Raw genomic sequence first — 24,615 nt, 5'->3', positions numbered from 1 at the left:
ACTCTTTGTGACCCCATTTGGGGTTTTCTTGGCAAAGATACTGGAATCATTTGCCATTTCCTTCTCTAGATCATTTTACAGATGAGGAAACTAAGGCAAATAGTTAAGTGACTTCCCAGAGTCACCCAGTTAGTAAGTGTCTGAGGCCAGATTTGAACTCAGGAAGATGTTTTCCTGACTCTGGGCCTGGCACTCCCTCAACTGTACCACCTATTGTGGGTAATGTAACTAGGGGATGGAGGAATTCTCGGCCTCTTTTCCAATAAGGAAAAGACTGCTACTATATTAACTATGTAACTTTGAGCAAGTCATTTAAAATCTCTGGGCCTCTGTTTTCTTTGGGATAAAGGAGTGGAACTTGCTGATTTCCTGGGTTCCTTATAGCTCTAAATCCTACAAGAATGACTTTTAAAAAACCCCATCCTTCATAAGCTGGGCTGTGAAAGAACAAGGCATTCTAGACAGAAGTCTCAAGATTTTCATAGGGAGGGTGGGGAGAAGATGGGAAAGAAGTACAACAGAAAAAACACTGAACTAGGGAATCAGGAGACCTGCGTTCAACTTCCAGCTGTGCCAGTGACCAGATGTATGACTAAGGGCAAGCTATTTCCATCATCTGAGCTTTAGTTTCCTCATCTTTGCAGTGAGGAGGTTAAACCAGATGATCTCTAGTGTCCCTTCCAGTTTTAATTCCCATGAGAAAAAGTGACCATGTATGAAATAATAAGCTCAAAGTTATTAATAATTTGTTTTAAAAATGTGTATATTAACTTTAGACAAAATACTAACAAATGTGTCCTCTTGCTTCCATGTCCCCTTCTGCTATACTTTTCTATGCATTTCATTTTTTTGGCTATTCTGATCTTAGCTCTTAATTTCTAAGCCATTTATCATATTTTCTAGAATAATGAATCCAGGGATGATTCAGTTTGACCACTGAAATTTTTGTTTTTAAGCAGAAAGAAGATGGGATTGGGTCATTGGAAGGATATTAACTCTGGCAGGACTTTTTCAACGTCAAGGCCAAGTTTGCATTTACTGATGCCAAGCTCTTTTACTATACTAGGTTATTATTTCTCTGGAGATGGTGCTCATAGGACTGAGGAAGGATATTACCAGATAACTGGCCGGATGGATGATGTTATAAACATCAGTGGTCATCGACTAGGAACTGCAGAGATTGAAGATGCAATGGTAATTCACAAAGAAAAGTTCTCTTTTCCCTAATTGCCTCTTCTGCAAACACTGCTACAGCACTTCATTTCTTCATATGTAATGGGGTGGGAGGCAGATGTGTTAGTACACATCAAATTCAGGTATGTAATTAATCAACTGAGTTTGGTTATTTATCTAGTCTTGCATGTTCTGTTTTTCTTTTCTCTCTGTATTATCAGGCTAACCATCCTTCTGTGCCTGAAACAGCAGTGATTGGCTATCCTCATGGCATAAAAGGAGAAGGTGAGTGTTAAAAAAGAGATAATTTACAAATTATTCTAATTTCATATACAAATTATGAAGGAACATAGAAAATAGAGGTCCCTAGGTACCACAAGAAGAGTATAAAACAAATTCTTTTTTCAAAAAAAAAAAAGGCGGGAGGAGAATTATCATTTGATATAAAAGGCAGGCATTCTATGTAGTAAGAGATTTCTGAAACTGATTTGAGTCTAAATGGGTATTATTTGAAGATGGCAGTACTAGAGAAATGAATGTCTTTTGAGCATCATTGGGGGGAAGTTATGCCCTTCTCATGTCCTCTGAATGCTCATGAAAAGAGTACATGGCATTTCTCCTTCCAAAGTCTATTTACTGTTCTGTCCTATGATAGAGTCCCCAAAATTTCTTGTTTTATGGTTCCAAAAGAAAGGCCAAATACCTAAAAGTTTGTATTACTGTTTCCTTCAAAAATGTAAAATATCCTGGTGACCTCCTGTGAGTTTGCTGATGTGTGCTAATTTGACCATGGATAAGATAGTGAAAATTTTTTAAAAAGGCCAAAAAGGGGTGGCAAATTTCTAAGTATGCCCTATCTCAGGGTGGGGAGGAGACCTAAGGCCACATGTGACCTTGTAGGTCCTTAAGTGTGGCCTTTTGACCGAATCCAAATTTTTATGTTAAAATTTGGATTCGGTCAAAAGGCCGTGATAAGGGCTGGAAAGGGGATGTGAGACCCTCACAAAGACCTGGGTACCAGGGGCAGGTAGTCTGGAGAAGGATTCAAGAACTTAAGCATTATTTATTGCGCTTTTGAGCGGGCAAGAGTTCTTAGGGAACCTGCAAGCTTAAAGGGGTACAGGGAAAGTTTATATAGTACATTCTATAGTATTACTTGTGCCAAATATGCTAACTAGGTGTTTTGGGGTGGGTTTAGGGAGTGGTTAAGGAGTGGTCAGTTCTTAAAGGAACATGCACTTTTGATATCTACTGTGCAGGTATTTTACCCAAAATTCATTGGAAAATAGCCCAAGGAGGTGGGCTGGAGGTGTGGTTTTAGATCAGAAATGTCACTAAGTCAACAAATGGTCAGGGCTGATCAGGAAAAGCCAAGTTTCTGGTCAATGTCTTGTTAGACAAAATTAATGTAAGGGAGTATAGGTATGTCTAAGTCTAGAATACATATGACTGGTCAGTGAGTAGTAAATGTCGTTATGACCCAGTACACAGCCAGTTCAGTACACAGCTGGTTCAAACTAATGAGTTCTATGGGTGCAGCTGGCTACTAGAGCAGGAAAGGCGATAACGGCTGTTGCTAGGGCAGGCTATGTCCTTGAGGAAGAAACTGCCTGAGATAGTATTTTGAGGCTAGGGAGAAATGTGATTTTTAAAGAGAAATGTGATTTTAGAATTGGGGCCCAAGTACATGCCACCAACCACCCCATCAGCCACACTTAAGGACTTGCAAGGCCACATGTGACCTTGAGGCTGCAGGTTCCCCAACCTTGCCATTTATCCTTTCTAGTTTTCTCTTCTCCTTCTTGCTGTTTCCTAAATATAACAGCTATAATTTTATGGTATTTCTGAATTTTCTTTAAGCAAAAATCTGTTCAAGACCTTTTCCAGTGGTATGTTTGGTTACTCATCTATTTTGGGCTTAGGTCTTACAGAAGAAAATTTCTAATCCACCAAAGGTAGTTAGTAGTTTCCTGTTGCTTTATTATCTTTTATCTCTCTTTTCTATTCTTGAGTCTGGTTTGACTGCCAAGAAAATTTCTATAACTCTCCAGCTTTGTTTTGTCTTATAATGTGTTAGAATAGTCAACTGCTGGAACATGAGGCTGAAATTCTTTTTTATTTCATTCAGAAAATTTTTATTGAATGCTTACTACACCCAGACCCAAAATATAAGTAGTATATGATAAGTATCATATATGAATGCTATTGGAGTTTATAGTTCAAGAGATTACTTCTTCATGGGATAGCCAGCCATGGCTTCTTGTGGGAGATGAGATTTTTGTGTTGAGCTTTGAAGAATGAATAAAATTTTTGATAGGTAGATGGTGAGGACAATCAAGAATTATGGAGTGCATGTGAGCAAAGGCACAAATCCAGGAAAATATAAGATATTCTTAGAGGTTTGTGAATAGATTGGTTTGGCTGGTATGTAGAGTTTGTGAAGAGGAATAAAGGGGAATGAAGGGGAATAAAGTTTGTAAAAGGAGTTAAAGATGCAAAGGTAATTTGGCAGCAGGCCATGGAGAGTCTAATAATGGTCAGCTTAAGTAGTTTGGACTTTAGGAAATATGGATTTTAGTCGCAGCTCCATGCTGTCTTTGACTTTGGGTAAGTTACTCAGCCTCCTAAACTCTCTGAATCTTAGTTTCCTTATCCATAAGATGGGGCAACAATATGTATACTAACTACTTTCCTCACAGGCCAGTTATGAGGAAAATAACTGATAGATCACTATATGAATGTGAGCTTTGATTATTTATAAATGGTCTTATATTTTCCCAATTCTAAAACCTCTGTTGGTATATTGGATAATAGTCTTGGCCCCTTGAGCCTATCACTTGAGTTCTTTCTTCTCTTTCTTCCTTACTTCAAATACCAGTAAAGTTTGCTTTCAAATAGAATATATTCTTGAAAGGGCTTTAAAAGATGTTAAGACTCTTTTCTTTGTCTCTACTCAAGAAATCTTACATATTTGCTCCCTTGTGGCCCAGTGATTATCAGGAAACCTGACAATAGTATTTCACTCCCTTATTCAAAAAACTGCAATAAACTATTCCCTTTAGGATGAAATTTGAGTTCCTTCTTTTTAAAGGCCCCTTTCAACTGCGTTTCAACCTGTTTTTCTTCCTTCATTACATATTACTTTATTACTTCTTTTTTCACACTCTCTAGTGCAGCCATAGAAGGCATTCTCTTCTGTTCCTCATACATGGCATTCCATCTTCACTAAACTCCCCTTTTGTGTACCATTGCATTGGCTACCTCACGTGTGTATAGATTTGCACGACTTTTTCCACTTTTTCCACTGGTCATGACCTCATATGGGGTCATGACCCAGAGTTATAGAATATACTTCCTCCTTATCTCTACCTTATACAACCTCTCATTTCCTTCAGGACAAAGCTCACCTTCTGAAAAAACCTTTCCTGATCTCAACTGCCGGGGCCTCCTCCCATGCCCCAGCTACCTTGTATTTATTTTGTGTGTTCTTATCTATGTATACATAGTCTCTTTTGAAAGAATGTATGTTCCTTGCCCATAGCAATCATTTCATTGCTTTGACTTTGTCAAACTTAGAACCTAGCACAATGTCTGGTATATGGTAGACACTTAATAAATAATTATTTATTAGCTGACTAAATATTGGGATATCATAGGCATTTGGAGGTTTCTTAACTCCTTTGCTCTATAACTACGTCAATTATGATGTAAGTCCTGAGGCATATAGGAGGCTGATATTCATATGAGTTAATACAGTCCCTATAAGGACCTTAAAAAGATGAAAGATTCCTCAGCACCTGGCTGACATCCAGCCTAAAGTAAGAATATTGTGGTACTTATGCCACGGAAAACATTACATATGTATGAAATTTATCTCTATATGATTTCTCAGTGTACAGAGATTAAATTTTGACTGCCAAATAGCCAAGAGCTTGGAAATGAAAGGAATTCCTTATCTTGCTTTCATCATATTAGTTCTAAAGTCTAAATCCAGGGCACTATCTTGAACACATTACAATACTTTTTATGATTGTTCTCTGAGCTAAAGGAAACATGGTTCTCTGTGACTGATTGTTCCACTTTATCTTGGGATAAATCTCCCCTTTCCCTTGTCTTCTCACAGAAAGAAATTATTTTCCTTTTCCCTTTGACTTCACATATCACTTATTTTGTATTTTATTTGAATCTTCATCCCCTATTAAATAGACTGTAAGCTATATCTCCCCACACACCTATCATACTACTCTAAAGAGAGAAGGGAAAGAGTAAATGTTTGTTGAATGAATGAATACCCCTTTTAGGGCTTGAACATTTATTTGCTTTGGTGACCTGTAAGTAGGTAAGTCCAAAGGGGAAGGAAATAAGGAGAAAGATTTGAGGAGAGATCCATCTACCAGAAATTCAGTTCTGACCCCACCTCACCTGAGACATTTTTAGTTACAGGCAATTGGGAAGAAAGGACAAGGAATCTACTGGATTTCTGGGTATGTGAGCATAGTGCCTCCCCCATTTCCATCACTCTTTCCTCAATTTCTCTCCAGTCCTTAAAGCTTTTACAACCTAAAAGATCCTCTTCCCCTCAGGATCATTGTTCATTGATATCTAATATAATATGATCTTTACGGTTTGTACCCTCTATGATGGTTCCTGTACTCTCCACCTAGTTTCTGGACTACCCTCATCCATATTTATCAGAATAACTTTTTCCCTTCTCTCCCTTTAAATCCATCCAAGCTGTTAAAAGGCAGAGAGAAAAATTCAGTTCTAGCCTACTACAACAAATGAACATTCATGTTTCTACTTGCCCATGCAATTCAGCCAGAGTTGAAGGATTGGAAGAACAAATTCTAGAAAGTTTTGACATATTTCTTTGGAGAAAAAATAAAAGTATTGAACGTTCTATAATTGAATATTCCAAGAACCTGTGATTAGGGCCTTCCTGTTAATATTCCTTCCAAAGCTGTTACACAGGTAATATTTGTTCACCATGTATTTCAAAACACAGATAGCTTCCAAAGCATTCTGGGGGTGAATGCTAAGCCAAATTACTTTTGAGATAGTTTTAAAATGGGTACCTTCTTATGTATAGTTATCAAAATGTCATATGAATTATGTAGTGATATTACAGAACGCCAAAATGATATTTGAGAATCATTCATAGTACTTGAGATTGTTTTCTATAATTCATCTTGAGAAACTTCCAGGTGATGTTTCATTTTTACTTCATTTGATTCAATAAGCATTTATTGAGTGCCTGTTATCTGCAAAGTACTGTCATAGGCCTTACATACATTCAGGGAAGAGGAGTTACAAAGATCAATCATAGTACCTACTCTCTGATGCGGATATTTCACCTATCTAAGCTGAAAGGTTGTCACTGAAAATTAATTTGGCTGAAAAATTTATTAGCATGTGGCCTATTTGGTGGCAAGCTTCTCTAATATTCATTAGGCTAATTCTCAAATAAAGGTTAATCCTGGAGACTTTCTCAGCTTGGTAGGACTGGTTAGAAGTCAGGCTTTGCCAGCAAATGTATTGAGAAGTTTGGTTCATGTTCATTCCAAGATTATTTCCTACTTGATGGAGAAGAGAGTACTTCATGGAGAATGTACTATTTCAGCTTGACCTTGAGGGAATGATTGGATTTTTATAAATGGAGATAGAAAGATAAAGGAATTCCATAAAAGGACAAGGAAGCATGAAGTATTTTTGGGGAAAGGGCAATGAATCTAGTTTGGTTTTGGAGGCAGATCATAGAAGTCATTGAAAAGCAGTCTGGGGTTGAGACTATTTTGTGGACAATGGGGAAATTATTGAACATTTTTGAGCTAATATGATCAGGGTTTGGCTTTAAGAAGATTTATCTGGCAATGTCCAAAGGAGGTGAAGGGTAGAGAGTTCATGTAGTAGCAGAAGTGGTTGAAAGAATTGAGGATAGGTAGTGTGGAGAAGATAAGACTTCACAGGACGTGATGATACCTTTCTCTAAGTATGTGAAGGCTTGTCATGTGGAAGAAGTGTTGGATTTGTTCTCTTTGGCCTAGAGGGAAAAACTAGAAGTAAAATTTAGGCTTGATTTCAGGAAAAGCTCCCTAAAAACTGGAGCTGTACTAAAGTGGAATAGTTTGCCTTGGGAGATGTTTCCACTCATCAGAGGTCTTCAGGCAGAGGCTGGATGATGATTTGTCGTTTTACGGGGTGGAGGTGGGGATTCCTTTTTTGTATATGAATTGCATTAGATAGTCACTGAGTCTCCACCTTTAAAATTCTGTAATTCTAGGTGATAAGTTGTTTAGTTAGTATTTCAAAGTAATAAAAGGTTTCTCAGTACTAAGGCACATCTTTGAATTTGGGGGAAAGGTAGCAGTGTAGGTACTTTCGCATTATGGTGGTGGTGTTTCTGCTAGAATTTTTAAACTACCATTTAATACACAATTATGTTGTCAATGACTTTGGTCAAAATTATTGGTTTAATAGTAACTTACAATCAGCAAAAGAAATGGTTTTTGGAAAATTATCTCTTCTAACATTCCATTTCTTTCCTTTTCTTTTAGCTGCATATGCTTTCATAGTACTGAAAGATGGTGTAGATAATTCAGACATCATAATGAATGAGCTCAAATCAATTGTTGCTGCCAAGATAGCCAAATATGCAGTGCCTGATCAAATTCTGGTGAGTTATAAACATTTATTAACTGCACAATTTAATTTTTTTATTCCAGCTCAGTGGAGAGTCTTTGCTTTTTTATTATATTCCAGTGGTTCATGATCTCGATGCTATGGGCACTAATTAGGGAAGAATGTAGAAGGTATGCTTAGAAGAGCCCTGTTAAGACCTTCTTAGGTTATATATCCTCGGGTATGAAGGGGCCTTGGGTGCCAACCTTACTCTGTTAACACCATACTGTTGTACAAAAAAATTTATAAAAATTATGAAATTATAAAAAAAGTTATAAAATTTTAAGTGGGAAGTATTGGTTTCTAGCTATATCCATTATCCCAAGTGACCTCCTTACACATAAAATACAGTGAATACTAGGGAAGGAATGTAGGAGCCCAAGAGAAGTGTATTTAAACGTGATGTTTTTATTTACCATGACCGAAACTTGTATGGTATAGACAACTATTTCCATAAAGCAAGGGAAATTAAAGAAAAAAATAAATATTTATAAATGATAGTCAATTGTGAATTTGAGTGAAATTTGTGCTTCCCAGCTAAGAAAGTGTATGGAAGTACTCAAGTCCTTAAATTGCCACCAAAAATTTGGTAGTTCTAATCTCTGAGTTGTTTTCAACACTGAGCTCCCTTTCTACTTTCCAAGATTAGTTTTACATTGTAGGCTGACACAGAAACCTGGAAGAACTATGACTAGAAAGTATCGTCCTGTAAGGTATATACATATATGTATGGCATATCATAGGGAACTGCTACCTCAGCGATCTGAGGATGAAACAAAAATCAACCAACTGTAAAAATTGCTTTTTTATCTGAGGTGGTAGGGTGGTCCAGAGCAAATACCTTCTCATTTTATCACTCAAGTACACCCTAGTATATAGCCAGCTTCAGTTCCTAATGGTCAGGGCATCATTTCCAAATTCTAATAATGGTGTCTCTTCTCCCCAACCCCCCTTTTTTTTCTTATTAGGTGGTAAAACGTCTTCCAAAAACTCGGTCTGGAAAAGTCATGAGGCGGCTCTTAAGGAAAATAGTCACTGACGATACTCAGGATCTGGGAGATATTACCACTCTGGAGGACCCTTCAGTGATTTCTGAAATTTTGAATGCCTATCAGAAACAAAAAGCCAAGCTACCTGACTCTTAATAGAGAAGACATACATCAGCCTGGAAGTTCCAAAAAAACGTGTTTGGCCAAAACCAAATGCAGTAGCTCCTTATATCTTTTCTCAGGACATATTCCTGAAATTGGTTTATTTCCAAATCAGGAAAAAGTTCTCCACAATCACCACAGAATCTAGTGATCATACACAAGGCCTGTTGTGTTTTTCCCCTTTTGTTTCCCTGGAAGAGGAACTAGAAATATTATTGACAAGGCAAAACCAAAGTTTTGATGTACTCATCTCCATGAAAATGGAATCTAATTTGAGTTTTCGGGGAGTGGGTTGATGGTGAAAGGAATTTATTTATCATTCTCAAATATTTGTGGCCCCTTGAGATACAAAAGGGGAAATGTTACAATGTGCCTTCTCAGAAGATTTAAAATTAGAAGCAATAATATTTTTTCCTGTGTGGTCCTAAGTATAATAGCACTAGAGTCTTTATTTTTATACTATCTTATTTGAGAACAGTATACAGAGAAGTTTAATGTGTGAATTTATTTGTGTACATTCTTTGTAACATCATTGTAGAGTAGATAGATGCAGTTATAAAAATTCATTTCAACTCTTGTGGAGTGTGAATGGCACGGGCACACTTTTACTCATAACTTCTAAAGAATTTTAGAAAGAAGTGTTGAAAATTGATTAATCAATATAATCATATTAATTATATATTGATGCCTTTCAAACATATGTAATGATTTCATTTTGCCCATCAGGACTACATCTTATTATACACACAGAACAAAGCTAATTTTCTAAAAAGCTTGGATATAAACTTGTTTGCCCTTAAGTTCTGGCCAGTACTTTTATTTATTTTTTTTAGCATTGTCCTGGATGGATTTTTCTTTCCTCCAGAATACTTCTTGGTTACAGGTCATTAATGTTTCAAACTGTGGCACTGCCAAAAGTAATCAATAACAATTCAAATGACCTATTATAATAAGCACTAATGTTCTTGGAAGAAACTGGTTGTATTCTTGAAAAAATGTTTTTGGCTATACATCATTGTTGGGGGTATATGGAAAATAGGGGCAGTTCAAAGCTCTGATCAGAAATTAAAAACATAACAAATGAAAAACCAAACAGAAGTCTGTTTTATAAAAGTACCTTAATGTTAACCAAATGTACCTGTGGTAGAGCCTTTTGAGTTTGTAGTGGTCTGATCAGCCACGGTTGGATACACTGTACCTTGACCCCAACATAGTGATGTCATTTTGGTTCTCTCTGGGCATGAAGAAGCATAGTGCTGGATACTGCCTGAGTTCCTGAAGGTTGATAAAATGTAAGAGAATACTTTCAAAGAATATTAGTTAAATTTGGTGCTGTTCTGAGTTGGTTTCTTAGCGGACCAGGAAGGCTGAAGGAAACCCTCTGAAATCTCATGTCTTGAAAGCAATAATACCTTACCTCAAGCTGCCCACAGCTATCCACAACTTATTTCCAACCTACAATTACTGCTTCGTCCCCATACTGTTCTGTTTCTTACATTCTATGTTCCAGACAAACCAGACCACTAGTTGTGTTCTCCTAACACTTTCTGTGATCTCCTACCTCTGTGCATTTCTTCTTTGTTGCTTTTATGGCCCAGCTCAGATGTCATTTCCATGAAGCTTTCACCAGTGGTTTTATCTCCACAGAGGTACACCTCTATGGTCTTTGGCAAGTCATCTAACTTCTCTGGGCTTTTTTGCAAAATAACTCTAGCTCTAGAGTTAGCATCCTATTTTCCTGTGATTGCCCTAGCTGAAAGTTATCAATCCCTCATATTTTCATAGATAACTTTTCTTTGCCATATTACATTGCATTTTGCATCATACTTACTTGTATGTAGCCTGTTTATTAGATCATAAAAGTTTTCAGGTTAACAGAGATGATTGGTTGGTTTTTTTTCAAATCTCTGTATTTCAGGACACAAAGCCTGGCACATGCTTAACAAATGTTTATTTAATTGTGCCACCAAGTTTGAGCCAGTCAGAGTTTTGACTGTAACTTCCCAAGAAAGAAAAAGGACAGGACAGGGTAAGGTAATACAGAGTGAAGGGGGAAAGGAAAGCTGGTGAGTTTTAAAAAAGAGTGGGAAATAGAAACAAAAGGGAGAAATATATGAATTAGTTTTAGCAAACCTTCTGGAAAGTGAAATATTACAGGATGATAACATTATACATTTCAGTTTTGTCCTGTGAATTTTGCTTATTTGCATATAAAAATTTTTTTGACCTTAAAGTATCTATCTGAAATAGAAAGAAAGGTGCGTGTGTGGGGTGTAATATTTCTCCTAGGTGCTGGAAAACTTGAGAAGCTGGAGCAGCATCTGTGTCAATGATCCTTGAATCCTGGGGAGAGGAGGCTTAGGGCCTTTCAAGTAAAGGAGTACCTTTGGTAGAAGACAAGGGAGGTCGGCTTTCTGTTTCATGGTAAGGGTATAATTCTTCATAGGTGGAGATTTTATTGTCCAAAGCAGCAGTTAAATCTTGATTGGCAGAGGGAAATCTATCTGTATCACAGGCCTGGAGAGGTACTAGGAATAATTTAAGTAACTAATCCTATAATTTCCTGTTCTAGGAATACCAGTTGGACTTGAAATGATTGCCAGAAAATGTTGTAGGCACACACACAGATTTCTAATTTTTCACTGTACAGAAAATGTAGTAAAAAGTGTTTGAGTTGTAGGAATAATCTCTATCACTAAAAAGAATTCTGAGGGGCAAGAGCCTTGAAATTCAAGATGAAAAGCTTTGTATCTTGTGAGTGGTTCACTATTTCAACATTTTTATTTTGGATGAAAACACAATGACATGCTTATCAAATTTACAGATGACACAATGCTGGAAAGGATATTTAACATGTCCTCTTTTTAGATCTTTCTTAGGGATTTTACCATGGGTTCAATGATTATTTCTATGAAGATGACTCCATTTCTCTATATCTAGTTCTATCTCTTTCCTGAACTCTAGTTCCACCTTACTAGCTACTTGGTAGACATCTTACCTTTATGACTTGTAGCATCTTTGACAGGTAACACGATTAGTCTGTGGCACTTAGATTGTGAAGACAGGGATTCAGATCACTTCTCAGACACTGATTAGTTGTGTAACCAAAGGCAAGTCACTATACCTTTCTCTGATCCCTTTTCTTGCCTGTAAAATGGGTATAATCTTACTTGTAAGGCCTACTTCTCATGGTTGTTGGGAAGATCAAATGAATATGTAGATAAGTTGTTTAGTAAACATTAGAGTGCTATATAAATGTCACATATTATTGTTGTCTCAAATTCAACATGTTCAAAACAGAATTAATATTTCCCTTTCCCCCAGAATGCCCCTATTTCCATTGAGGGCACCACCATGCCTCCATCCACCCATGTTCACAAACTTGGCATCATCCCTGACTATTTCCTCATCCCATATATCATTATTAATTGTTATCCATTCTACCCCCACATCTCCTCTCACATCTGTTGCTTATCTCCCTTTGACATTCTTTATTCTAGTTCAGGCCCTCATTATCTTTCCCTGAACTACTTAAATAGCCTTCTCATTGGTTCCCTGCTTCTTCCATTCTCTCCTCTCCAATTTGTCCTCCACACACTACCTGATACATATAGTAAGGAACACTTAATAAATGCTCAATGATTTTGGTAGCTGTACAATTAATATTACAAAAAACAGCTCATCAACTACTTCAATCCCATATTCAAAAATGTTCAGTGACTCCCTGTTACTTCTAGGATTAAATACAGATCTCTTAACCTGGCATTTAAATATGACTCATGGCTACCTTTCTGGTTTTATTTCATATAATCCCCTTTCATGCAATCTCCATTTCAGTCGAATTTGTCTGCTAGCTAATCTTTAAATGATACTCCATCTCCTATTTTCCTTAGTAGAGGTATTGTTCTGATACCTGGAAAGGATTTCTTTCTCACCTTAACCTTACAGAATCCCTAAATTTTCTCCAAAGCACAGCTTAGGTGACTTGTCTTACACAAGGCCTTTCCTGATTCCCCTCAGTGCTCTCTCCTTCTTGAAGTTACCTATGTATGTGCTCTGTATTTATGACATGCATATGTTGTATTTCCCTGGTAGAATGTAAATTCTTTTAGGAAAAGGGCTATATTTTTGTCTTTGCATCCCCAGTATCCAGTACAGTATATTTAAATATCTATTATTAGTAGATGCTTAAGTATTTGTTGTTTTTTTTAATTTATTTGTTTGTTGACACAATTTTATTTTGGCAACAGATACTTCCGTAAAAAGCCATCCCAAAGTTAAGTATTTGTTGATTTGGAATTTTTGAATCAATATCCAAAAAGTTACTGATGTATTGAAACCGTGAATGAATCTAATAAGATGAAAGATGATAAGCAGAAAAATGCCCTTTGGTTAAAAAATTCAACTGTGTATAGAATGGAGACAAGTCTGCTTTAACAGCAACTCATATCAAAAAATTTTAGTTGAATTTAAACAATATGGATTAATATTGTATCATAGGAGTAAAAAAACAAAAACCCACAATACTTTGTCATTAAGATACACTGTTTCACTCATTCCAGACATTGTATACTTGTTAATGTTTACTACTGTATTCTAGGTTGGTCAGAACACATCGGGGACACTGTGTTCCATGCTGGGCTCTGTACTTTAGAGAAGAGATAATGAAAAAATATGAAGTCATATGAAGATAGGGCTACAAACCATGCCATATGAGAAATGAGTTAAACTAGGGCCACATAAAAATCTATTTCCTAAGGACTTTCATGTCTAACAGGGATTATTTATTCTGTATAGCCCCAGAGTTGAACTAGAATCAATATGGGGAAGTTACAGGGGGAAAGTATTTGTTTCATTGTAAGAATGTATAATAATTATAGAAAAAATGGAATGGGTTACCTCATTTGATAGGGAGCTCTATGGCTGTAGAAGTATTCAAGTATAGGATCTTATGGCTCATATATTGTAAAGGAAATTCTTGAATGGAAAAGGTTAGAGTAGGTGACCTTCAAACTTCCTTCCAGTTTTAAGATTTATTTGCCTATGATTTTGTATTTACTTGTAAATTAATGTAGCCGGCTACTTACTAATGTTCTGCTGGTTACTATGGAAATATTTAGCAAAAAGGGTTGGCCTGAGAGTTTCTTAGCATTTTCACCTGTGTTGGGCACAAAGAAGCCCAAGATTCAAATATTCTTTTGTATATTTGGCAATGCACATTATTTTTATACTTCAAGGAAGTTAAAATACCTCAAGAACTTATAATTTTATTAATATGAGTATTCCTCCACCAACAGATTGCAACCCCTCTGTAACTTAGCAGGTAGTCTTTAAAAGCTTCTGTGACCAAAAACCTCCTCTATCCAACCTGGTGATAAACCTCGAAATTTAGTGAGGCTGGTCCTTGGACAACAAATATATAGTTCATGATCGGAGCTGAATTTTCTTTTCTTTTCTTTTTTTTTTTACAATACATGGTAAAATTCCTTTATAATTTCCAAGGGACCTGAGGATGTGGTATAAGAAACAAGAAGATGAAGTAATCAACTCTTATCATATTTAGTCTCATATCAATTATACATTTGTTCACTAGGAGGCATAACATTTCTAAAACAACACCATACTGCATTATGCAACAGGATGACACAGCTAGGAAATAATCATCAAGTACTGAGAAGTTCATGTTTATCTTAGATGGTTCACTTAGAACATATCCTTGTTTGATCAGTGATTTCAAAGGACACTAATTCTATTTATATACCTGAATGATTCCTCCTTGGCTTTCAGAGATGTCAAAGACATGTCTCTGATTAAGCCTTCATCATTACCTTTTCATTCCTTAGTATAAATAAGCCCTATAGGCTAATATCTCTAGAGCTGTACACCTGCAACTTTTCATGTATTAAGTCCAAGAATCCATTGATTTTACTTAAGGAAGTCTTTGTTTACTATGAGTGAGAGGTATATTATGGATATATAAGGGGCTTCCTTAAGATGAACAAAGTGAGGAACATATGACTGCTTCTTAATCAAGAATTTTAAATTGAAGCTTGTAACTATACACAATACACTCAGATTATAAAAGTAGTTATTAATTCTGGGTACAAATACCTTCTATTTCTCTAAATTTAATCCAATTATTTCTGACATGATTTCTTTAATGGTTACTACCCTCCCCCTTCCTTGGAGAATTGTGATCGCTGCTTAATTCAACCCTGGAGATTCAATAGCATGGTATATTTGTTTGTATTTAAGAAATAAGGTATTTAAAAAGTGGTAGCATGAAGGTTTTAAAATTTTAGATTCACAGCAATAAAAGCAGGATTCTGATATGTGAAATATCAGATTCTGATATATTCTGATATATTACATAGAATTTCATTCCATTGACTCATGATTTATTGGGATCTTATTTTCTGTACAGCTTTCCTGGCTATTTCAAACTTTCTCCTTAACACTTCAATTTGAAACTTTTTTGAAGATTGTCCTTTTCTATTTCCTATTTGTACAGATAGCTTAAGTACTCAGCATAAAAAGTATTTAGCCCTTACATTAACTACTCTTAGGAATAAATTCTATTTATTCTTAGAAAATCTGACCAGAAATTGAGTATTTTGACATTCATTTCCTACTGGAACTTAAAATGGCAAAAGGGATTTTTAAGCTTGCTACTATTTTTAAACTAATTTTTTTTTAAACACAAGGTCAGTAGTTACATTAGGGTGAATTGTGGTTGGGAATGGCAAGGATTCTCCTGGGTAAGTTAGGCTGCTCTGTTCTCTTTGGTGTGACTGATTTCCTAGAACTGTCTTGGTAGACAGCTTGCTTGGAGATGGGGAGGAAAGAAGACAAAAGTAAATGAAGTGATTCTCTTGCCTAAAGTGTGGCCTCTCTAGATTAGTTTTCATCTGTTTAAGAGTGGGATGAAACTAAAGCTCTCCAAAAAATAGAATGCTATTTCACTTTGTGTATTACAAATAAATCAGACTTCTAATATTTGAGGGTTTGCTCTTTTTAAGGTTTTTTGTTGTTCTTGTTCAATAGTTTTTTAGTCATGTCCAGCTCTTCTTGACCCCATTTGGGGTTTTCTTGGCAAAGATACTGGAGTAGTTTTCCATTTTTTCTCCAGCTCATTTTGCAGACTGAGGAACTGAGGCAAACATGGTTAAGTGACTTGTTCAGGGTCACAAATCTAGTAAACGTCTGAGGCCAGATTTGAATTCACAAAGAGGGGCCTCCCTGACTCCAGACCCAGTATTCAATCCACTGTGACACTTAGGTTCCAATTCTTAAGGCTTAAACCATCAAATCTGTTATCTTTCCTCCAGGAGTAACAAAGCCATTTAAAAAGATGAAGACATATGAGAGGTCTAATAATATTAAATGGGCTTTTTTTTTTTTGGTGTGTTTTTGTTTTTGGCCTGGACTGTGATTTTATTGCCTTAGGGAACTCATGGTAAGTAAACTCCCCCTACCAAAGTTTAAATGGGCTATTCTGCAATTTTTGGAGAACTGTCTTAGGCACTATGATTAAGTAATTAAGTGACTTCCCAGGGGTCACAGCCAATATGCTAGAGATAGGACTTAAATTTGTCTTCCTGACTCCCTGGCCAGACTCACTATTCAACTTCCCATTAGTCCTCAGTAGATGTATTTTACTCCTTGGCACACTCAGATTAAGTAACCACCTGGAATAGTAAAAGGCACTTGAAATTGCTTAATGTAGTTGGGAGTGATTCCCCAGGAAGGATAATTGTGAAGAGACTGTATTGTGTGCTGGAAAAGCGTTACATTCAGTTGTTTCAGTCTGTGCTTACAAGTTGGGATATCTTAGTATTTCAAGCTAAAGTCTATTAACTGTGACCATGGACATGTCAACCTCTGAACCTGTTTCTTTATCTGTTAGGAGAAAATAACAACACTCGTGTTACTCTCTGATAGGGTAGTTGTGAGAAAAAAAGTGTGTTGTAAAAGACTGGGTCCTCTATAAATTCCTATTACATAAGCTCAGCTAGGTCCTTATTGCCTCCTGGCAATCCTTTGTCGCCTCCCTAATAAATTCACTATCCCACTCACCAAAATGGCTCTTCCAAACCTTTTCATCACTCAAGTCTTCCTGAGGGTCCCCTCTTCCACCTTCTCAGTTGAGAACCTTGCCTCATATTTTCCTGAAAAAACTGAGACCATTTGCCTGTGCTCACTCCTTTCCCCTTCAGTTTATCTGATACCATTCAGATGCCTCCTTCCATTTGCTCCCTTTTCACCCCTCTCTCCTGTTCAAGGCAAGCCCCTTGGTATGCACAAGTGATCCTATTTCATCTCATCTCCAACAGATAGCTGCTTCTAGCATCTCCACTCTTCTCTGTTAGCAGCTTCTGTACAACATACCAATAAGACAATGTCTCCCACTAGTTATCGTCCCATATCTCTCTTCCCTTTGGTGACTAAATTCCTTGAGAAGGCTGTTTAAAATCTGTGCCTCCATTTTCCCTCTTGCTCTCTTTTTAACTCTCAACAGAAACTGTTCTTTTGGAAGTTACTAACATATCCTCCCTGCAGCCTTTGACACTACTGAACACCCTCTTCACCTGGATATTCTCTTCTCTTGAGGTTTTCGGGATCCTCTCTCCTGGTTCATCTCTTACCTTTCTGACCACTCATTCTTAAGTGTTCTTTGCTTGATTTTTATCTAAGTCATGCCTACGAACCATAGGTATCCCATAGGGCTTTGTCCTGGGTCCCCTTCTCTCTTTATATTTAAACCTGATGAAATTATGAGATCATTAACTCCCTTGGAGTCAATTATTATCTCCACGGGGATGATTCTAAAATTTATTTATCCATCACTATCCTGTCTGCTGACCTCTTGTCTCAAAACTCAACAGACTAATGGACATCTTGAAATGCATGTCCTGTAGACATTTTAAGCTCAACATGTCCAAAACTGAGCTCACTGTTTCCCCCCAAACCTTTCCCTTTTCTAAACTTCCTTAGAGCTGGTGATGACCCCATCATCCTTTCAGTTACCCAGGTCCTTCCTCCTCCTCACCCTATCTCACACTTGGAACAGGCTATTTCAATAGCCTTCTGCTTGATTTCACTGCTAAAAATCTCTCCCTATGCCAGTCTAGCCTCCACTAAGTTGTCAGTGATCTTTTTAAAGCATTAAGTGTGACCATGCCACTAAATAAACTCCAGTAGCTCTCTCTCATCTCCAGGATCAAACAGAAAACCCTGTGTTTGGCATTCAGAGTCATTTACAATGCCCCCTCTCCTTTTTTCCCTCTGCCAAACTTCTTGTAGAATATGAGATTTTAGTTGGGATTTGAAGGTAGGCAGAGGGAAGTCAAGTAATGAAGATGAGGAAGGAGGATTCCAGGCATGGGGGAAAGTCAGTGATAACGCCCAGAATCTGGAGATGGAATGTCTTATGTAAGGAACAGCCAGCAAGGAGGCCAGTGTCACTGGATCACAGCGTGGGAAGAAAGGGAGTGAAATTTAAGACTGGTAAAGTCTTTAAATGCCAAATAGTATTTTATATTTGATCCTGGAAATGATAAGAAGTTACTGGAATTTACTGAGATATTCACTGGGAAATAATGTAATCTATCTTCCATTGAATATAATCTCTCATGAAATCTATTTTCCAACCAGACTGGTCTGTTTGCTGTTCCCCATGCAGAACATTCTATCCCTTATGTGTGTCTTTGCACAGCTGGGTTCCACTCTCCATTCTCTATACCAGGATGCTGTCCTTCATCCCTGCCTCTTGGGGTCTCTAGTTACCTTCAGGTTTCACTTGGGCTGCACCATTTCTTACATGAGACCTTCTTGATTCCTCCAGTTATTTCACTACTCACTTCCACATTTAATTTGTATTTATTCTGTATTTTGTTATTTGTATAGATGCTTTCTCTTCCAGTAGAAAGTTAGTTCTGGGTCTGGCACAGTGTTTGACACAAAGTAAGTGCTTAATAAATGCTTGTTGAATTGAAATGTAACTCTAAAATGGGGATGATAATACTTGTACTGCTATCTCAGTAGGCTGTTCCATAAAAGTGCTTCATAAAAGATAAGGCACTGCATAAAAATGAGTTACTATGATAGCCCGGCACATAGTTAAATGCTTAATGAACACTTTCCCATTTATTCATTATATTTTCCCCAAAGGATTTAAGGGCTCATGTTAGAATCTAAGGGACTCAATCTACCAAAGAAATACTTAAAAGCAAGGCATCCTATACTACTTTTATTATTATTGCTTGGAATCATGAGTATCAGATGTACTGAACAGACCAAATTCTATACGAATGTATTGGCAAGGCTGACTTAAATTTCACGAAACATATATTTGCTGAAACAAAGTTATAGGCCTGAATCCTATACGGGCTAGCCTTGCTGAAGTAGATAAATGAATTCTTCAATTCTGTTGCTGTCATTTGACATTGTTTATATGGAATACTAGCACCACCTAGTAGTTTTAAAGGTAATTATGCAAGGGAAAGCCAAAAGATTCAGTTATTTCATTTTTAGGATCTAGTTTGGTTAGGATTTATTAGTTTAGATTACTATTTGAATTTTCCTATTGATATGTTGTTATTGATCAGTCATGTTCAATTCTTTGTGACCCCATGGACTCTAGCATGCCAGGTCCTTTTATTCTCCACTATTTCCTGGAGTTTGTCCAAGCCTATGTTCATTGCTTCCATGACACTATCCATCTTGCCCTCTGCTGTCCCTTTTTCCTTTTGCCTTCAATCTTTCCCAACATCAGTCTTTCCAATGAGTCCTGTCTTCCTGTTATGTGGCCAAACCTATTGATGTCATCATAAACAATAACAATAGGGGCAGCAGATGATCGTGCTGGGCTGGCAGTCAGAAGATCTGGGGTTAACAATAGCTGTGAGGCATTGTGAAAAAAAGCTAGTAAGTGTCTGAGGCCAGATTTGAACTCAGGAAGATGAGTCTGATGTCCACTGTGCCACCTAGCTGAATGTCTGGGGCAGCTAGGTGGTGCAGTGGATAGAGCACCAGTGTAGGAGTCAGGAGGACCTAAGTTCAAATCTCGCCTCAGTCACTTGACGCTCACTAGTTGTGTGACCTTGGGCAAGTCACTTAACCCCAATTGCCTCACCCTGGGTCATCTGCAGTCATCCTGATGAATATCTGGTCCCTGGATTCAGATGGCCCTAGAGGAGAAGTGAGGCTGGAGACCTGCACAGCCCTCCCTCAGTCAAAACAAAGGCAAGTGCAAGTCATGTCATTATTTCTCTGATGGCATGGTCTTCTTCAGCAACTAAGGACAAACACACGAACACACACACACACACACACACACACACACACGCCTCTATGTAACTCACGCAAATCCTTAGGGTTTATCTACTATGTGTCTAAGGCAGCTAGATGACAGTGTATAGAGTGATGGGAATCAGTCAGACTCATCTTCCTGAGTTCAAATCTGGCCCCAAGCACTAGTTGTGTGAGTTTTCGGCTAGTCATTTAACCCTGTTTGCCTTAGTTTCTTCATCTATAAAATGAGCTGGAAAAGGAAAAGGAAAACTATTCCAGGATCTTTGCCAAGAAAATCCCAAATTGGGCCATGAATACGAGAGTATTCAACTAAACAACAATAACAAAAGTTTGTGGATAGTAGTATAATACTTGACAGGCATCATTACATTTTTTTTTATATTTTCCCTCCACTGTAGTCTCAGTAATAGTATGTATCTGTAGTTATTTTCTGAAGGATTTTGAAAATCTTTTTATGAAAGCTCTGCTATAGAGATTCGTATAGCAGAGAACATATTGGTATCAGAAAACCTGGGTTCCAAGTTCAAGTCCTTGACATTTAGAATCATATCTAGTCCACAGATATATCTGGTCCAACTTTTTCCAAAAGCATGAATCCATCTAAAACATAAAAAAAATATGTTACTTACTTGGCCTCTCTCAGGTTCAGTTTCCTCATCTGTAAAAAGGGGATAAGACTTACATTATTCAACTCAGAGAGTTGTGAGGAACCCAAACAAAATTCTCTAAACGAGCTACCACTTCAAGAAGGAAAGCTTTAATGTGCAGTTATTTGCTTTGCCTTTTGCTTAGGAACATGATGAATAATTAATCTTTTGGATATCCAACACAATTTCTGTTATCTGGACAGGCAACATAGTAAGTATATAAGTAAGTAGAAGAAACTCTGGACTTGGAATTCCAAAACCTGGGTTCAAGTGCCCAAGTGTGCATTTAGTGTTAGGATTAGAGTCTCAGTTTCCTTATCTGTAAAATGGGGATAATAGTTTATTTAAATGAACAAGCTGATGAAAAAACATTTTGCAAACCTATAAAATACAGACATGCAAAATCTAAAAACATAGAATTTGGGGCTAGAAGAGACCTTAGAGATCTTCTAATGCAACTCTTCACTCCCCATCCTAATTACCACCCCCTCTTTTTTTTTTTTTTTTAACATATGAGAAAATTGAGGCTCAGAGAAGTTAAGGAACTTGCCCAGAGTCATATATAGATAGTAGGTGACAAAACATTTTCTGCCTTCAAATTCAGTACTGTCAACTGCAGTAATCTGCTGAGTATTTAAAGGCTTTTTTAAAACCTTGTCTTTTCCAGCTTTCAGTCCTACTACTTTACTCCCCTTTCATATTCTACAATCTGGCAACTCCACCTTTCTGCCTTTACTCACAACAGACATTCACTTTCCTAGTTCACCTCTTTACTAGTTTCCCTCCAGACTCAGTTCAAATTCTACTTTTTGTAGGAGGCCTTTCCTGGTCACTGCCCCTCCCTCCCCACCCCTAACTGCTCCTGCCTTCCACTTGAGATTACCTTCTCTCTACTCTGCATATATCTCTTGTGTAGCCTTCTCCAGGGCAGAAAACTTTATTTTCTTGCCTTTGTTTGTATTTCCAGCACTTAGCACAGAGCCTGGCCCATATGAAGTGTTTAACGAAACGCTTGTTGACTGACAAGATGTTTCTCATAGTAAACTCTACTTGTTGCCCTAAGTCCAAACCAACAATGTTACAGGAGAATAAGTATTGGATTTGAAGTTGATGCTGCTTTAGAGATTCAGGGACCCCTCAAGGACCGAAGTACAGGAGAGTGTTGTCTGGAATGAACTCGTGGAATCAAGCGTTCCTTAAGTCAAGCTAGCAAAGCTTTATTATAAAGCTAATACGGTGGAGAAGAGCTCCTTAAGGAAATTGCAAACTAACAAGAATGATGCTAATGCTTATTTAGGAAAAGGAGTGGATAATGTGGCCAATATGCCCATTAGGTGATAACAAACATGGCCACGGGCGTCATATACTACGGCAAACTGGGTGGGGGCTTCCTAAGTGGTGTATCTTGGGTCTTTTATGTCTGCAGCAAGACAGCTTTGGGAGCTGCCATCTATAGCTTGACCTCTGGATTGTATACATAATTGTGGGAATCAATGCATGATAATTCTACTGATACAAGATAGCCCTGTTCATACAAGCGAAATTCTACCGAGGTCGTGTTTTATAACAGGGAAAAGATAGTTTGCCTCACTGGGCTGGGGAGAAAGCTGTCAGGGGGTGCTTTGAGGCGAGGTAGAAACGTGATCTAGGAAGTGGGTCCAAGCACAAGTACCCCATCAAAGGCGGAGGGCTTGGGTTCAAATCCAGCCCCTTCTTCTGGCTTAGGGCCTCGTGGGCCTACGAAGTTCCTTCCTCGGCTCCTCCCCGTAAAACAAAGAGGCTGGATTCTATTTCTGCACGAACTCCTTCCAACTTTAAATCCCCGACACTAGGAGCTCGATCCAACGACGTTCCACCATCTTCCTTTCGCTTCCACTCCGTTAACTGCCAGGTGGCCTGGCCCGTCCCTCTCCGCTGGGGGATGGGATCTCGGGAGCTGCCCGGGGTCCTCCGCCCGGCAGGGGGCCGCAGGGCCCAGACTTAGCTCTGCCAGCCTCGCCTACAGGTCTCCTGTCTTTACTACTCATCTTCGAGGGGCCGGGCCCAGGTCCTCGCCCCGTGGAGACACCGAGAGAGGCAGACAGGACTGGGAAGCAAAGACGGAAACTAACAAGAATATCGCGGCTGTCTTCCCGCCGTTTACGTCATCTCCCAGCGCCGGTCGGCACGCGACGGGCCTCGGCCGTTGGACGTCATCTTTCCGCGCCAGTGGCCGAACCAACCGTGGCGGCTATTGGGATGTCGGGGCGGAGCCCAGGCCCTCCAGGAGACGAGGGCGGGCAGGACGGAGGTGAAGAGGCGGGGCCGGGGTGGAGCTGGCCGTCCCGGCGGGGGCGGGGCCGCGGACGGCTCCCGAACCCCTCTTCCTCTAGGCGGGAGCCGCAGTCGGTCGCTTCCGTCTGGGCTTCGGGAGACCGCAGTATCAGCGCCATGAATGAGGCAGAAGGGCTGCGGCAGCGCCGGCCCCTGCGGCCTCAGGTCATCACTGAGGACAACCAGGCGCAGGAGGCCAAGCAGGGCAGGTAGAGGTCGAGCCGCCTCGGCCCGGTATCCTTCGGCTCCCCCGACACCCCTTTCCGGCCGTCGGGACTTTGGATGGGGTGGGCTCTGTGGTCCCAGGGCCAGGCTTGGAGGCTTGTGTTTGCATGCACGAGTATATATGTATATATGTATGTATGTGTGCATGTATGTGCATGCTTGCATGTGCGTGCGCGTGTGAGCGCAGAGAACGTCTGCCCCTTGTCCCTCATTCTTTCCCTGAAGCTCCTGCTTCCTAGGATTTTGGCCACCCTGAGTGTGGATTCTGTCACCCCAGATACTCCTCCTCCTCCTTATCTGCCTCCTGGTTCTTTGGCTTTGCTGTCCTCGGCTGGTCTCACCCCTCCGGCCTCTGGTTACACACACCTGTCCCCAGGCTTTTCTCTACCCTTGTGCCTTTAAACAACCTAATTTTCAACTCACTCCGGGGGAGCTTTAACTACAAAAGAAGAACTAGGCTTTGCGCTAAATCACCTTACAATTTAATAGGTGTAGTAATGGGTATAGTGATGGGTGAGGGACACATGCACAGAAATAAGTATGAGAAGAGGAGAAATTGCTACAAGAAATTTGAGGAGAAACAGGTCACTTCTGAGGTGGTGGTGAGAATTCAGTTTAAAAATTTATTAAGCCACTTACATAGGTTATGTTGTTTTATTTTATTTTTTTAATCACACAGGTTCTTAACAAATGTTTGTTGAGTTGAATCTAATTCGGTGTGGAAGTACACATACAATAATAAATATGAAATGAGGGAGGGGACAAATGAGAACCCTGGCAAAATGCTACGAGAAATTTAAGGAGGAAGAGATTACTTAAAAAAAAGTTGTTGTGACCTTAACAAACATAAACAGACATAAACATTTACATATACAAAGGATAGAAAAAAAGGATTTTATACAAGACCTTGAGTCTCTGTTATGTATAATTTGACTTTTTTAAAAAGTATATGTTATATTTAATGATAGCATTGCCCTGCTTGTCCCTTTTGCCTTCTGAATTTTGAGAGATCACCTTTTGAGGGATTTGGGTGGAAGATGATGTGAATCACAGATTGGAGATGCCTACGAATTGGGCCTTGATTTCAGCAGGTAGCGATGATGATGTGCTAGAGG

General features: G+C 38.6%; 2 protein-coding genes across 9 annotated transcripts in view; both read left to right on the top strand.

The window, feature by feature from the left end:
• The window catches only part of ACSS1 (acyl-CoA synthetase short chain family member 1), a 65,891-nt gene extending 55,796 nt beyond the window's left edge, over positions 1-10,095 (top strand). For both annotated transcript variants that reach the window (XM_072634625.1, XM_072634626.1), the window contains 4 exons: positions 1,067-1,194; positions 1,395-1,458; positions 7,728-7,846; positions 8,820-10,095. In XM_072634625.1, the coding sequence (XP_072490726.1) occupies positions 1,067-1,194; positions 1,395-1,458; positions 7,728-7,846; positions 8,820-8,996 (488 nt within the window). In that variant the 3' untranslated portion in view covers positions 8,997-10,095. The remainder of the gene's footprint in view (positions 1-1,066; positions 1,195-1,394; positions 1,459-7,727; positions 7,847-8,819) is intronic.
• An 808-nt stretch (positions 10,096-10,903) lies between these two features.
• Positions 10,904-24,615, top strand: part of APMAP (adipocyte plasma membrane associated protein) — a 59,088-nt gene continuing 45,376 nt past the window's right edge. Inside the window, exons 1-2 of one of the 7 annotated variants that reach the window (XM_072634631.1) lie at positions 10,904-11,031; positions 11,292-11,426. Coding sequence is in view for 3 of the 7 variants with exons in the window: in XM_072634628.1 (XP_072490729.1) it covers positions 10,938-11,068 (131 nt within the window). In the remaining 4 variants the exon portion in view is untranslated. Of the gene's footprint in view, positions 11,069-11,291; positions 11,427-23,274; positions 23,510-24,615 lie in introns of those variants that run through there. The other 6 variants (XM_072634632.1, XM_072634630.1, XM_072634628.1 and 3 more) reach the window with 6 other exon arrangements.

This window comes from Notamacropus eugenii, chromosome 1 (genome assembly GCF_028372415.1).
Source record: "Notamacropus eugenii isolate mMacEug1 chromosome 1, mMacEug1.pri_v2, whole genome shotgun sequence".
NCBI classification, from domain to species: Eukaryota; Metazoa; Chordata; class Mammalia; order Diprotodontia; family Macropodidae; genus Notamacropus; species Notamacropus eugenii.
Note: the sequence above shows the minus strand (reverse complement) of the source record. Positions and strands in the feature narration are given on the sequence as shown.